The sequence below is a fragment of the Helobdella robusta genome (assembly GCF_000326865.2).
Source record: "Helobdella robusta unplaced genomic scaffold HELROscaffold_77, whole genome shotgun sequence".
Classification (NCBI taxonomy): Eukaryota; Metazoa; Annelida; class Clitellata; order Rhynchobdellida; family Glossiphoniidae; genus Helobdella; species Helobdella robusta.
The window spans coordinates 565,090-580,595 of NW_008705439.1; the positions used below are offsets into that span (position 1 = coordinate 565,090).

The 15,506-nt window shown below is 35.2% G+C and overlaps 2 protein-coding genes across 2 annotated transcripts; one reads left to right on the top strand and one right to left on the bottom strand.

Annotated features, from left to right (window-relative positions):
• Window positions 1–6,395: 6,395 nt before the first annotated feature.
• On the top strand, window positions 6,396–7,431 carry HELRODRAFT_181941 (hypothetical protein; the record flags this gene model as incomplete). The annotated part of the gene is made up of 2 exons (XM_009031707.1): window positions 6,396–6,784; window positions 7,332–7,431. 2 exons carry the CDS (start codon window positions 6,396–6,398, stop codon window positions 7,429–7,431), a joined length of 489 nt encoding a protein of 162 aa, XP_009029955.1.
• Window positions 7,432–8,268: 837 nt separating this feature from the next.
• HELRODRAFT_181942 (hypothetical protein) lies at window positions 8,269–11,914 on the bottom strand (the record flags this gene model as incomplete). Its single annotated transcript, XM_009031708.1, has 4 exons — window positions 8,269–8,876; window positions 9,981–10,085; window positions 11,808–11,809; window positions 11,883–11,914. 4 exons carry the CDS (start codon window positions 11,912–11,914, stop codon window positions 8,269–8,271), a joined length of 747 nt encoding a protein of 248 aa, XP_009029956.1.
• Between the last annotated feature and the right edge of the window lie 3,592 nt (window positions 11,915–15,506).

Consider the following 15,506-nt stretch of genomic DNA (forward strand, 5'->3'; position numbering starts at 1 on the left):
TATTTTTGTTGAGTGAAATGTTTGAGAACAAGGGCTTAAATTTAATTACGAAAAGTCACTTTTGAGTCTTTTGTGCATGTATGTGCGTTTAAGTGAGGTTATGTATGTGAGTTTGTCTGTGTGTGTGTCTGTGTTTGTATGCGTGTGTGTTGTTTTTGTAGTTTTTCCTGACCCTCATAGTATATTTTTTTTTGCAGCTTGGTTAGTATTTTTTTAGTCTGTAACATTTTAATTTTATTTCAGTTCTGAATGTGTGTTTACGGGTAAGTTTGCAAACAAACATACACATGTTTGCAAACACACAAACATACATACAAACACACATACAAACACACATACATACATACAAACAAACAAACAAACATACAAACACGCACGTTTGTATGTTTATATTTACGTGACGGAGAATTCAAACACATTCTACGTACACTTCCGCTCGAGTATGCTTACAGATAGATGCTAGTCAGTGATAACACAATAAATTTTACATGCACGTTTGTACCTACGTGTATGTGTGTGTATTTGTGTGTATGTATGTGCATGTGTGTGTGTGTGCGTGCATGTGTGTGTGTGTGTGTGTGTGAATGTTAAGAAAATAAGAAAATATATGTAGAGAGAAAGATAAAAAGAAAAAAAGAGAATGAATGAATGTATGCGTGTGTATGTGTGTGTGTGTGTGAGTGTGTATGCGTGCGCGTGTGTGTGCGTGCGTATGCGTGTGTGTATGTATGCACGTATGCTCGTGTGCGTGTGTTTGTATTGTTAATAAGAGAAATTACAGAAAAATGATTTTTTAAAAAAGTCCGGTAATAAATAAATGTATTTCTTACATAGGGAATAAAAATTTTTCATTTTTAGATAATAAACAACAATATAGAAGTCATTTAGATTTTGCGGGGTGTTTTTTAGTATGTATGTATGTATGTATCTATGTATGTATGTATGTATGTATGTATGTATGTATGTATGTATGTATGTATGTATGTATGTATGTATGTATGTATGTATATATGTATGTTTGTTTGTGTGTATGTTGTATACATTCATATAAATACACGTATACACACACGAATAGGTGTATGTATAAACATAAAGACATACATATAGACAAAACGTAGATACAATTATACAAAACATACATACTAATATACAAAACATACATACTAATATACAAAACATACATACTAATATACAAAACATACACACTAATATACAAAAACTTATATACTAATGAACATATAAAGCAATTCATATCATAGCTCCAATTCATATCATATCATACGCATAATGCCATTCTTAGGTTCATCATCATTCATTCAAATATATACTAATTATACTAAAAATACATACTAGTATACAAACGCATGTATAACAACATACAATGCTTATATACACATATACAAAACATAGACACTCTTTTAGGTAAACATGTATATATTCAATACAAACTATATTTGAGGCATGTATATATGTATGTATGTGTGTATAAGTGCATCTATGTATGTATGTAAGCCTGTTTGTATGTATGTATTAGATACATTCATACAAACATGCATACACATACACTAAATAACTACATACTACGTACATGTTTAAAAAATTGACAGCAAACAAAACATACATACAAACAAAATAGATGAATACAAAACAATAATACACACACAAACAAACAAAAACACACAAACAAAAACACACATACAAACAAAGACGTAGTCTTACGCATATACATACATATGGATAAATTAAACATTCGCTGTATTCAGTATGTTATTTATTGATTAATTTGAAATGCTTTAAACTATTAATTAATTAATTGTTAATAATAATAATAATAATAATAATAATAATAATAATAAACATAATTAGTCGTATACTAGGTCATAACAACAACAACGACGACAACAATTAGATTACTACTACTATCACTGCTACTACTACTACTATTACTATTACTACTACTACTACTACTACTACTACTACTACTACTACTACTACCGCTACTACTACTACTACCTCTACTACTACTTCTTTTACTACTACTACTGTCATTAGCAGCAGCAGCTACTACTGCTACTACTAAAAATAATAATAACATTAATACACATGGATATTTTTGTACTAGTTTTGTACTAAAGTTAATCTTCTTTCGGATAACTGTGACAGCAAAAATTAACAGCAACAACACCAACAACAACAACAACTAACAACAAAAACTACAACAACAAATACTACCACTGCTACTGCTACTACTACTACCACTACTACTACTACTACTACGCAAACATAATAGTAATAATAATTACCTCACGAAACAAAAATTAATAATAACAATTACGTCGCAGACCCAAAGAATAATATAAGATCGTATTTATGTAGCGCAATGTTCAGCTTGAGTATTTTTGTTGTTTTGGTGACGGCCACAACAACAACAACAACAGCAATTGGTAAAAACTCGTCTGTAATTTTTCACGAAAATAGCAGGATAGACAAAAATGAAGTAACAAATGGTAAGTGTTTTTTTTATAGCTTTTTCAATTACTTATCAATGCATTGAGATTAAGGGTGGCTATATTAGCAAGAGAGAAGGGTTAAGGTTACTAACAAATGTAATTGCTTTATTATCGGGTTCAAATTCAAAGAGAATCACGTTTTGTTTTTGTCTGCCAACAGGCAGAATTTAACAAAGATGACGAAGACGACGACGATGATGACGACGATGACGATGATGACGACCTTACATGATGATGATGATGATGATGATGATGATGATGATGATGAAGTTAAAAAAGTGGCGATGTTGATAATGATGACTGTTTTTCGGAGTTATTGATCGCCTGTCAATCAATAGATCAATCGGTGTTAAGTAAACAAATGCCTGCATGCACCGATTTTGTTGTTGTTGTTCACGTTGTTGTTGTTGTTGCTGTTGTTGTTGCTGTTGTTGTTGTTGCTGTTGTTGTTGTTGTTGTTGCTGTTGTTGTTGTTGTTGCTGTTGTTGTTGTTGTTGGTGTTGTTGAAGTTGTGTTCATTGATGTTTTTAAAACTTTCGATAATGGTGATATTATTAGAAAAATATCGATAGTGATTTCATGACAAGTTGATAAAATTTGATCACGTACATATATGAACACACACACAAACACACACATAGACATACGTACATACACATACACTCACACACATACATACACACGGACGCACACACACACTCACACATACGTACATATATACAAAAAGATATTTATGTGCACAAAAAGCGAGCGTACATCGTAAGAGGGAGAGATAAGCTGATGATGGAGATCATCTAATTAAATTCAATGACATCTTATTGGAGGTTTTACCACACAAACACACACACACACACACACACACATACATACATACATACATACATACACACCCACAAACATACATAAATTCACTTTTTACCTACATACAAAAGTAATAATCGATTTTCCTACATAAAATAACTCAAAAAGTATCCACGTCATCATCAACCTCGCCATCGTCCCAGTCATCCATGAAATCTCGGACTTTTTCCATGGGAAGACGTTTGTGGAAATTGAAAAACAATTGTATGCTGCTGCTACTACTGCCTCGCTACTACTACTACTAATGCTACTACTACTACTGCTACTACTACTACTACTGCTACTACTGCTACTACTACTACTACTACTACTGCTACTACTACTACTGCTACTACTACTACTGCTACTGCTACTACTACATACTACAACTACTGCTACTACTACTGCTACTGCTACTGCTACAACTACTACTACAATTACTGCTACTACTACTGCTACTACTACTACCGCCACTACTGTTACTACCACTGCTACTGCTACTACTACATACTATCTATGGAAAACTAAAAGTTTGCATTTAAAACGTTGGTGCCAATTTGATCACGTTCAGACATTTATATTTCACACATACATACACAGATACATTAACAAGCATACCAACAAACAAACAAACATACATACATACATACATAATCCATTTGTTACTTGATGTTTGACGGTTCAGTGTCACTCATCATATTTTGGTTTTAACATACATACATACATACATACATACATACATACATACATACATACATACATACATACATACATACATACATACATACATACATACATACATACATACATACATACATACATACATACATACACACATACATACATACATACACACATACATACATACATACACGTACATTCATACAAATAAACAGAAACATAATTTAATTATTTCCATTCCGATTCTTTGATGTTGAAATAAAACAAAATGGCTTATTTTGTCTTTTTTGAAATGAAAAATTCATCGAGTGAATTTATTCAACGCACACTTATGAAAAAATGTTTTTATGTAATTATTGCTGTAACTTAATGTAATTTAATGTATTGCTTTGTATCAATGGGTGTGCTTCGGTATGTGTATGTGTTTGCAATGTATTGTTTTGTATGAATGTGTGTGCTTGTGTGTGTGTGTGTGTGTTTGTACTGTATTGTTTTGGTTGAATGTGTAAGTGTATGTTTGTGCGTGTATCTGTTTAATGTATTTTTTGTATGAATGTGTGTATTTGTGTGTGCGCGCGTGTGTGCGTGTGTGTGTGCGTGCGTGTGTGTGAATGGAAGAAAACAAATGCGCTAGCGTATCTGAAATCTTATTGGCTATCAACGGAAAGACAGATGAACGCATGATTAAACGAATGAATGAATAATTGAATGAATGAAAAAATAAATAATTTGGCGAGGGATTGATTAAATGAACGAACAAATGAGTGAATTAATGAATGAATGCTTATGTGTGTGGATAAATGAAGGAATGGATGTGTGTAAATGAATGAATAGATGGATGAATGAATGGATGTATGATTGGGCGGAGAGATGAATTGTTGAATAAAAGAACGAACAAACGAACAATCGAATGAATGAATGAATGAATGAATGAATGAATGAATGAATAAATGTATGAATAAACTTATAAGCGAATAAATAAGTGATTGCATTAAAAACTGTGAAAGAATGAGAAAATGAATAAATAACAAAAAAATCTAAAGCCAATTAACTTGACGATGCGACAAAATTAATTAATTAATTATTAATTACAAGAAATAAATAATTCGTTGAATGTAGTCATGTGTATTGAAAAGAAAAAATTAATTTGCTATTTAGAAAATTAATAAATGATGAATGAATGAATGAGTGAGTGAGTGAATGAATGAATGAATGAACAAATAAATGAATGATGAATGAGTGAATGGTCTGTGAACATTGGAGTGAACGAACTACAGAAGGAACGCGCAATCTTAATAAACATATGAACGTTAAGGCAACCAACCAGCTGATCGGCCAATCAACCAACTCATCAATCTACCAATAAACCAATTAAAAAACAAACAAACCGACAAACAATCAAACGAACGAACATACACACCAGAAAAATTATTTCATAACGGATGAACGAATGATTGAGCAATTGAATCAAACAAAAATGTCAACAAATGGTGCATGAAATTCAACGTAGTACATACAAACTTACATACAAACATACATAGACATGCATACATACATACATTTGACATTTTTATATTTCATCAAATCAAAACATACATACATACATAGACATACATACATACATAGACATACATACATACACACATTCATTCATACATACATACAAACAAAAAACATAGATACATATAATTTTTTTTTATAAATAAAACAACAAAGACACGGAAATCCATTTAATTCAATGTAATTCACTATTTTATCTTTTTGTTTTTGTGGCTATTATTATTATTATTATTATTAATATTGTTATTTTCATTATTTACAATATTTTTTATTTTTATTTTTATGTAAATAAAAATAAGTATTTTAACGTCATTTTAATGATGGGATCATTTTCTTTGAAACCCATGAAACCCAATATCGAAGTCATATTATACAAAAATATTGTGTATAAATATATTTGTCTCACTCTCTCTCTCTCTTTCTTTCTCTCTCTCTTTTTTTCTCTCTTTTTTTCTTTCTTTGTCTCTTTCTCTATTTGTCTTTCTTCTCTTTTTCTCTCTCTCCGGTATGTATGTATGTATGTATGAATGTATGTATGTGTGTATGTGTGTATGTATGTATGTATGTATGTATAAATGTGCGTATGTATGTATGTATGTTAGTATTATTATTATAAAAAAAATGTATGTATGTATGTATGCATGTATGTATGTTAAAACCAAAACATGATGAGTGACACTGAACCGTCAAACATCAAGTAACAAATGGATTAACACTTTGATTTGTCGTTAATTGCACATGTCGGCATTCAGTTGGACATTTTCAAGCACACAGACACGCAGGAACCGCTGCAACAAGCACGAAATGTGGTTAGTTGCGAAAAACAGTTCCCTGCTGTCGCCTGATCTGACGCTGATCATTTTACATATTGCCTTAAGAAATTTAAGGGTGTTGGGGTCCATCGGGCCGAGAACCTCGATACATATTGGCAAGAATTCCATCGAGGGGAGGGCGTTCCCATATTTTTTCATTTTCTCGTCCGCTGCCCTGGCCGCGGCCAAACCGCATTCTTTACTTGTCGGGTTTACGTATCGTTCGGCGAGGGTGCCAGGGACCGTAACATCCTACGCCAAACATCTGCCGGCTCTCCAAGGTATTAGCGTGCATCCGTCCGGGCGCCTACCATCATGCGCAGAAATGCCGGATGGTTCCTTGAAAACCGGGATTGAAGCCTTGGAGAAGAGCCGACAAATGTATTCGTTTAGCGCTGAGTGACGTAGTTGACGGCCCACACCCAGGCGACAAACCAAACCGTGGTGCCCAAACTCGTCCGCCCCTGCGCCACATCGGCACGTGTATTTATTCTGAATGACCAGGCCAAGTCTGAAGCCAATGGCAAATCTCACAGACTCGTCGTCAAGCCTGGTGCCCACAGAGGTGTTGGGCCACGATCTCAACCACCCACAGCTGGCAACGCTGGACATGGCCAACAAACGAGCGGTGGAAAAGTCGTCGCCGCATGAAAACAACAAATTTTGAAAGATTTTTTTTATATTCTTCGTTCAAAATTTTGACGTGCGTACGGTCTCCCGGGGCGGACACTGGGGGAAGAATATCGCGGCAACGAAAAAACTGGTGGAGCAAGGAAGACTGCAGGTTGAGAGTGGCAGCGACAGAAGAATTATAAACAACGGGAGCCAGCTGAACCACTCTAAGCAACCCCAGCTCACCAAATAGCACCGGTAGCTGAGCCTGGGACCAACCACAGTCGGTCACTTGAACATTGCAAATCGACGACAGGGCGGTGCGCAGGGCTCCGTCAAATTTGCCCAATTTAGAAGGGTCAATGTGTTTGGATGTACGCAGGAAGTACATCAATTTGGGCAAACATTGCGGATAATAGTCAAGGCATCATGGGCGGAAAGACAGGAAACACGACCCAGGGCGAATTTAAGCACAGAGAGCTTTTGGTCAAAAAACTTTATTTGATAATCGCCCTCGACCAAGGGTGTGCCTAAAAAACTCAGTTCTGATGCACCAACTCTGGGTATTTCAGCCAGCGCATGTGGCACCTGAAATAAACTTTGGCAGTGAAGTTCGCATTTTTTAATGTTTAACTCTAAACCAATTGCAGTGGAGTTATGCTTCAAATATTCGTAGCTATCGGCCAGAGTTGGGCCGTCCGAAGCAATGCTGATATCATCCAGATAAGCGCAAACGAAAGTGGACGAAGCTTTCTCTAAGAGTGGATGAAGAGTTAGTGCGAACAGCAAAGGACCAAGGGGATCACCCGCTGTACCCCCTCGGCCGATTCTACAACCCAAGAGTGGTAGCCAAGGGAAGAGACTCTACCATAGGCAGAATAGAAAAAATTATAGATATTGGGGCAAAAAAGTTTTACAGCTTCCAACATCGAGTTTCTTCTCAAGGCATTGAAGGCATTTTAAAGTTCAGTTTCAGAAACCCCCATTGATCGGGGAGGTCGGTGTCCAATCTTCGAACCGCATGAACAGCGGCCTCAGCGCCACCCTTAATCCCGACACCCAACTGAGTCGGGTAGAATTTAGTCTTGAGTTCGACCACGACCAGGGCCAAGGCACATTTGCCGGCCAACCTCCTCCAAACGTTCCCGACCGCAATCGGTCTGACCCCTCCGTCTTTCTTATTTAAAGCTATTAGCCGGCCTTCAAAAAAGAACCGGCGGACGGAGAGTGGGCAAGCTCCAGATAGGATCAAATTAATGAATTGGGTTAAGGAGTTCAGTGTGTCGTCGATTGGCAAGGGGCCTGAAAAACATCCTCAAGTTGTGCTTTTGTGATTTGGCATTATTGAACCCATCAAAGCACAGTACCAGGGTTTCAAGACCAATAGTTGAATATTCGTTTAGACGCTTGTTGACAAGATTGCCCTGGTTGACCCGGCGACCCCCTCTGGAAGTCTTCTGTAAGACGTATGGGAAAAAACAGTGGAGTCTAACCCAGTGAGCCGGGTCACCAGGGTCATTACAAACAGCCGTCAGCAAGGCGTTCAGATCATGTGCAAACTTCTCCCTGCATGGCTTAGGAATATGGTCGTACACCGGTACACATTTCAGCACGGCCGTCAGCTTGTCAAAAACACCAGAGTAATCCAGGCCGAGAGGATCACCGGAGACCGATGCGGCCGACGACCGTGTGGGCAACCCGGGCTTGGGGTCGGGTGCGGCACCGAGAGGCGAAGCAGCCCTCGCGCCCGATGGATCAACTTTTTTCCGGGACCCCGAGCATTCCTGTCCTTTCACTTTACCTCCGTGCCGACATAACTTCCCGTCTGGAGTGCTTCTATAGTGGTAAAGCAGACGGGGCACTGTTGTAACGTTGGAGCCATATGTGATTAAAAACAACCAAGAAACGAAGGAAAGGAAGCAAACCAAGTGGGGTGGATGGATGAATGAATGGATGAACCAGCGAATGACCAAATGAACGGGCCAGCGAACAAACGAATGAATGAGTGAATGATGGGGGAATGAATGAGCTAATTACTGAACGGACGAGTGAGGGAAAAAAAGAATGAATGAGTGAATAAATGAATGAATGAATGAATGAATAAATAAACAACTGAACGAATGGATGAATGAACGAATACATGAATGAGTGACGGAATGAATGAACGAGCGAACGGATGAATGACTGAATTATCTTTAAATATTTAACCAGTGGAAAATATATATAACTTTTTCAACTTTTATTTATTTTTTTTCTTTTCTTTTTTTTTATTTATTGATGAATGAATGAGTGAGTAAACAAATGAGTGAATGAGTGAATACAAAAACCTAGGTAACAGTGTGGGAGGAGACAACTATTGCAGCAAACTTTGGCCCAATCTCTCCCCTTATAGTTTATTTTTTTTTTACACAGATTTTAAAAATTGGTTTAGGAAATTTCTTTTTTATAAATAAATTTTAATTTTTAATTTTAATTTCAAAAGTAAATTAAAAATAAATGTCGGTAGAAGGTAAATAAGTTAAAATGTAGTGAACTTTCCGATAATAATAAAACCAGCTCACACCTGGCGCAGGCCGGTGACCTGTAGCAGCTATGAGCTGTGAATAAATTATAATATTGACAAAAAAACAAAAAACGAAAAAATTGGCCGAGGCAGGGCAGAAAAACGATAAAAAATGACGGAAAAACAAACCCGGGACAAAATTACAGCCGATGACCCCAAAAATCATATGTAAAAACGATTTAAAATCTATGAATTTAACAAAAATAACCAGGAAATTAAAACAATCCAGCCGGCTTCGAATGTGAACAAACGATGTATCTATGTATGTATGTATGTTTATACTTTGCAAACAAAATGCAATCATGAATCAAAATTCAAGAACGCTGAAAACAAGCAAAGAAAAAAAATAAAAAAAAAACAAACAAAGAATTGCGAATAAGTTAGCCAACTTGGGCATCTGACCATCCCGTTCTCTGTAACGCATGAAATAAGTGGGCGATAAAAAATCGCGGTGACCTTTATTTTCTAGAAAATTATTCAAGGTCAGACCTCCTTCAAGGTCGGAGCCTGAAGGTCACGTGGAAATGTGGTTACTGTTGCTTTTGCGGTTTGTTGATTGGAGAGTTTTTTATCTTTTGTCGTACGTTTGAAGATTTTGATGTTTGGAATGTAGAAGTAGTGCTATTATTATTCTTATTGTTATTACTATTATTAATAGTAGTAGTAGTAGCAGTAGCAGTAGTAGTAGTAGCAGTAATAGTAGTAGTAGCAGTAGTAGTAGTGGTAGCAGTAGTAGTAGCAGCAGCAGCTGTAGTAGTAGCAGTAGCAGTAGTAGCAGTAGCAGTAGTAGTAGTAGTAGTAGCAGTAGCAGTAGTAGTAGTAGTAGTAGTAGTAGTAGTAGTAGTAGTAGTAGTAGTAGTAGTAGCAGCAGTAGAAGTAGTAGTAGTGGTGGTAGCTTCAGCTGTTTTAAATGTTCTAATGACGTGTGTATGTTTGTATGTCCGCATTATTGTAGACGGTCTATTCAGGCCGATCTATTTGCTTCCGACTTTTAACTTGCTCAAAATGTAAAAATGAAATCCGTTATATTGATATATTATTATTATTGGTTATTTTTATTATTATTATTTTTATTATTTCGTCTATTGGACTTTCATGATAATTTTCAATTGCCGCATCGTATAAGCATAGTTTGGTTTTTATGCTTTTTTGTGTGTTTGCATGTACGTATATATGTGTTTGTTTGTATGTGTTTGTTTGTATGCATGTATGTATGTATGTTTGTATGTATGAATGAATGTATATACGTATGTATGTTTGCTTACATGTGTGTATATGTCTATATTGGCAATGTATTTATGTATATATGTGCGTGTTTCAATCCGCGTGCGAATGTGGACTACAACAACAACAACAACAACAACAACAACAATAACAACAACAACAAAACTCCAAAGACAAGAAAAATCAATTAGCCAAAGACGAAAAAAAATGTTATTTTTGTTATCTTTGGTTCAGAGGAAGTTGATGCATAAATCAAATGACGCCACATCATTCGTATTACTACTAGCAGTAATACTATTACTCCTAGCGTTATTTTTATTGTTGTTGTTATTATTAATATTATTATTTCGATTGTTTTATTGTGTATATTGTGTTGTTGATGGTATAGTGATGATTTCAAATACTGTTTGATTGCAAGTTATCATTACCATCATCGTCGTCGTCATCATCGTTACCATCACAGCCATCGTCATCATCATCAACACCACAATCGCCATCATCATCATCATCCTAATCGTCATCATCATGAGAGAGCAGGTATTGTAGTAGGATTAAAAAAACTATCGAAAGTACTAATGGTAGCAATAAAAATACTACTACCCCTGCTACTACTACTGCTGCTGTTTCTACAACTACTACTACAACTACTACCACTACTACTAATAATAATAATAATGACAATAGTAATTTTTGTCTTGTTAATCATGAATTTTTTCTTGCACTATCATTACTATAATCGTTATTGTTATTACATTTTTATTATTAACGTTTTTATTATTATTATAATTATTATGATTATTATTATTATTACTCTTTTGATGTTATTTAGCTCATACATAATTTAGTGTGTCTTTTATAAATGAGAGTGCCTTAGATGTTCAGCATTGGATTACGTATGTACGAATGAACATACGTGTGTGCGTGATGGTTTGTATGTGTTTGTGTATGCACGTGTGTGTGTGTGCTTCTGTGTGTGTGTGTACTTCTGTGTGTGTGTGTGCGTACTTCTGTGTATGTGTGTATGTAATCAGTCGGTTTTGTAAAGTTGATATCCATATAATACAAACAACTTCAACCCACTTGTCAATGATTGCTTGACACTGGTTTTTCATTTTTAAAAATAAGCCTCTTCAGTTTTGGGGTGGTTTGCTGTAAAAAATTAAAGAAAACAATCAAAATAATCGCACGCACAGCGCACAACGCACGCACATACAGTATACATACAAGCACACACAGTCACACACTCCCGTACATACAAGACGAAAAACTCAACTAAAAAAATGCAAGCAAATAAACTAAGCAAACATGAAACGATGCTAGTTGGCTGTGTTATATATAGCCATTGCATACAAACACACACACACAAATACACATAAATACACACGCACATACATACACACGCACACATGCAGACACACGCACATATACAGATACACACACACACGCACACATATGCTACGGTGTGAATATAGTAGGAGATTTACTATTCCCTGGCTAACTATCCCTAATAGCCACAATGAAAATAGTAGCCGAAACAAAAATTTTTTTCTTGCTCTTTCACCAGCACACATGCAGACAAAAACACACACTCACACAAACATACACACACACAGCAACAGCAGCAGTGTTAGAAGTCGTCGTCGTCGTCGTCGTAGTAGTAGTAGTAGTAGAAGTAGTAGTAGTAGTAGTAGTAGTAGTAAAAGTGATATTTCTAACAAATGCTTTCTGTAGTACACTGCCTATATTTTTACACAGAAAAGTTTCATCATCATATCCACGGATGAGATTTTTTTAAAAAGAGAGCGATAATGAGAAAAAAACTTAGAAAACTGTTCGGTATATACAGATGCCAGAAAAAAAACACAAAGAAATAAAAACATGGAAATTACAACACAAAAAAAACGCTGAAAATAGTGAAGGATAACATAGAAGAATGAACATTTATGTTGCAAAAACTTTCGCGCAAAAAATTCGTATAATTTTTTGTCTTTGTTTTTTGTTATTTCCTTATTCCAATTTTTTACTTTTAAAATTTTTCAAAACTTTTCTTACTTAATCTCCGAAAAAAAGTTATGATTAGGAAAACAAATAGAAATAGCAATACTACCACTTCTACTGCTGCTACTAGCGCTGCTACTTCTACTACTACTACTACTGCTACTACTGCTACTACTGCTGCTACTACTGCTCCTACTACTGCTGCTGCTACTGCTGCTACTGCTACTACACGCATCAAACACACACAGTATGGAATGAGATGGAATCTTTTTGCATTCAAACCTGCTTCCTGTAACGGCAAAGCCAGGAACCTTACACCTTCATGGTATACCGTAATATCTATTCGCATCTAAATTCAGAGACACGTGGTCCTCTTTGCTGGTACTTTGCAATTAAATTCACTTAAGCGTAGCCGACCGATTCATTGAAAAATCAAATTCGTAATAGATTTTTTCAAATAAGGAAGAATATCCATTACCTTAGGGTCTGAATGACTACTTAGAATAGTTTAATAATAGCATATTTGGGTATAATAAAACCGAGAAAAGTACATACAAACATATACAAACAAACAAACAAACAAACAAACAAACATACATACATACATACATACATACATACATACATACATACACACATACATACATACATACAAATGTACATACAGCCAGCACAGGCTTATTCATCACGTCTTTTCATCACGTAGTTATGCGTGTTTAAGGAGTATTGATTTCTTAACGAAAAAATGTTTTTTTCTCTAGAATACAAAAATACCAAAAAAATGTAGACAAATTTTTATCATAAATACATACAAAACATGATTTTGTATGTATGTGAGTACACTCATTTACATACAAACACAACTGCAGACAAACATACATTCAAACACATCCACATACAAACATAAACACGTACATAAATCCACACATACATACACACGTATACAAACACACACTCACACAAACTAATGCGTGCGTATTTTTGTATTTTTTATATTGTTTGTGATAATATTTCTAATTTAAATTCACACAAAAACGCGTTGTAACAAATTTATCGGCATGCACTTATAGTTATTTGGCTTATACAATTAGAATTATAATACCGGATATACAATTATAATACACGAATAAAACAAAATACAAAAACACAAACAAAACATACAAATGAATATACAAAAAACACATACAAAACAAATAGTTTGTTTGCAATGGATTGATCGCCAGTTAAAGCAACACTTTGACTGATGGCGTTCATTCTATACTGAAGCGTGACTTGCACATAACAAGCTGGATAATGTCAAAACCGGGAAATGATCATCATGACTTTGTTGATGACGTCATCGTCCTTCATGATGTCATCATTACTCTGCTGACGATGACGTTAATGATGATGATGATGATGATGACGACGACGACGATGATGACTTGAACATTAGAAACTGGATAATGTCAAAACGGAAGGATGATCGTCATGGCTATGATGACGTCATCGTTACTATGTTGATGATGATGATGATGACTTGATGACGTAAACAGTGTTGGTGATGATGATGAATGAATGATGAATGAATGATGATAAAGCTAAAGATAATGATCACGACGATGATGTTGAGGTTGTGATGATGATGATGATGATGATGGTGCTGATGATGATGAGATTTATAATAACGACGTCGTTGTTGACATTGTAAATGGTCTTGCTGATGACGACGACAACGATGATGATGATGATAGAGGTAATGATGACAGGAATAATGGCGACTATTCTTTCTTTGTCTCTCTCTCTCTTTCTTTCTCTTTCTTCCTTTGCCTCTTTCTCTATCTCTCTTTCTCTTTTTCTCTCTCTCCGTTTTGTATGTATGTATGTATGTGTGTATGTATGTATGTATGCATGTATGTATGTATGCATGTATGTATGAGTGGGTTTGTTTGTTTGTTTGTATGTATGTATGTATGTATGTATGTATGTATGTATGTATGTATGTACATATGTGTGTGGATTTGTTTGTATGTATGCATGTACGTATGTATGTATGTATGTATGTGTATAAAATAATTTATATAGAAAGTCATGGATGCATGCAAATACATCTGTGGGCGTCTGAGCAATAAAGAGTTTGTATGGAATACCCAGATGACGTTAAGTTATTGCGTATCGGATACCGCAACATTTGTATTTTTTGTGGTTTTTGTATTCTTGCGTTTTTGTATTTCTTGCATTTTGTATGTATTGGGTGTGTTATTTTTCGTGTTAGGTTCTTTGTCTGTATGTACGTAAGCTTATTTGTTGTAACGCGATACGTAAAAACAACAACGACAACAACATCAACAGCAACAACGACAACAACAACAGCAACAACAACAACAACAACACTAACGACAACAACAACGACAACAACAACGACAACTACGACAACAACAACAACAATGACAACAACAACAACAACAACAACAACAATGAAAAAAATAATAATTTTTGAAAATTTTGATAAAAATAATTCCATCTCTCACGCGATTTCCAACAAAAGTTTGGAATTAAACGTTGAGACCGATATCATCAGTTAGCTTGGATTGAATTGAATGAGATTTTTGTTTGTATGTGTGCATGTATGTATTTATGTATGCATGTATGTATGTATGTATGTATGTATGTATGTATGTATGTATGTATGTATGTATGTATGTATGTATGTATATATGTATATAT